Raw genomic sequence first — 746 nt, forward strand, 5'->3', positions numbered from 1 at the left:
GCGCGAGCCACAGGGGCGGCTGTGGCGCTGGGGTAGAGGTGGGGTCACGGGGGGTGATGTGGGACCAAAGTTGCTCAAATGCTGTTTTTCCGCTCTGTCCTCCCTGCTCACAGACAGGCAGACGAAAGGTAAGGCTGCGGGCGCTGCCGGAGGGGTGGGCGTTGGAGGGAGGTGGCATCGGGGGCCGAGTGGCCTCTGCTCCCAGCACAGCTCTGGGCCGATCTACACGCGGGTTTGAGCGTCCTTCAGCTTTGCACAAGCCAGCCCCGTGTTTTCAGCCTTCGGGCAGTTTGAGTCGGGGTTGTACGGCGCTGTGCGGGTGCCGTCCGAGCAGCTCTGACTCCCGCTTTGCTCTCCTCCTCTGAGCAGAGCCGCACACCGTGGGCTACAGCCAGTCCAGCCTGATCCACCTGGTGGGCCCCTCGGACTGCACGCTGCTGGGCTTCGTGCACGGCGGTGAGTGAGGGAAAACCGGCCTGGTCCTGCGCTCGGCAGAGCTTTGGTCGTGCAAAGGCCCTGCCCATCTCTGGGTTATCCCCAAACCCCACCGCCCTCCCTCAGACGGGACCCTCTGCCCTCCCCTCTGCCCCAGGTGTCACCATGAAGCTCATGGACGAGGTCGCCGGGATTGTGGCCGCCCGCCACTGCAAGACCAACATCGTCACCGCCTCGGTGGACGCCATCAACTTCCATGAGAAGATCAAGAAAGGTGACGGGCGCTTCGTGGTGTCAGATCACGTGGTGTC

At 64.5% G+C, this 746-nt stretch overlaps 1 protein-coding gene across 1 annotated transcript in view; it reads left to right on the plus strand.

Moving 5' to 3' along the window:
• ACOT7 (acyl-CoA thioesterase 7) overlaps positions 1-746 on the plus strand; it is a gene marked incomplete at its 3' end in the record, with an annotated part of 2573 nt that overhangs the window by 1373 nt on the left and 454 nt on the right. Inside the window, exons 4-6 of the mRNA XM_010191082.1 lie at positions 114-128; positions 370-456; positions 593-709. Coding sequence (XP_010189384.1) covers positions 114-128; positions 370-456; positions 593-709 — 219 coding nt within the window. The remainder of the gene's footprint in view (positions 1-113; positions 129-369; positions 457-592; positions 710-746) is intronic.

The sequence above is a fragment of the Mesitornis unicolor genome, unplaced genomic scaffold (genome assembly GCF_000695765.1).
Source record: "Mesitornis unicolor isolate BGI_N332 unplaced genomic scaffold, ASM69576v1 scaffold35678, whole genome shotgun sequence".
Classification (NCBI taxonomy): Eukaryota; Metazoa; Chordata; class Aves; order Mesitornithiformes; family Mesitornithidae; genus Mesitornis; species Mesitornis unicolor.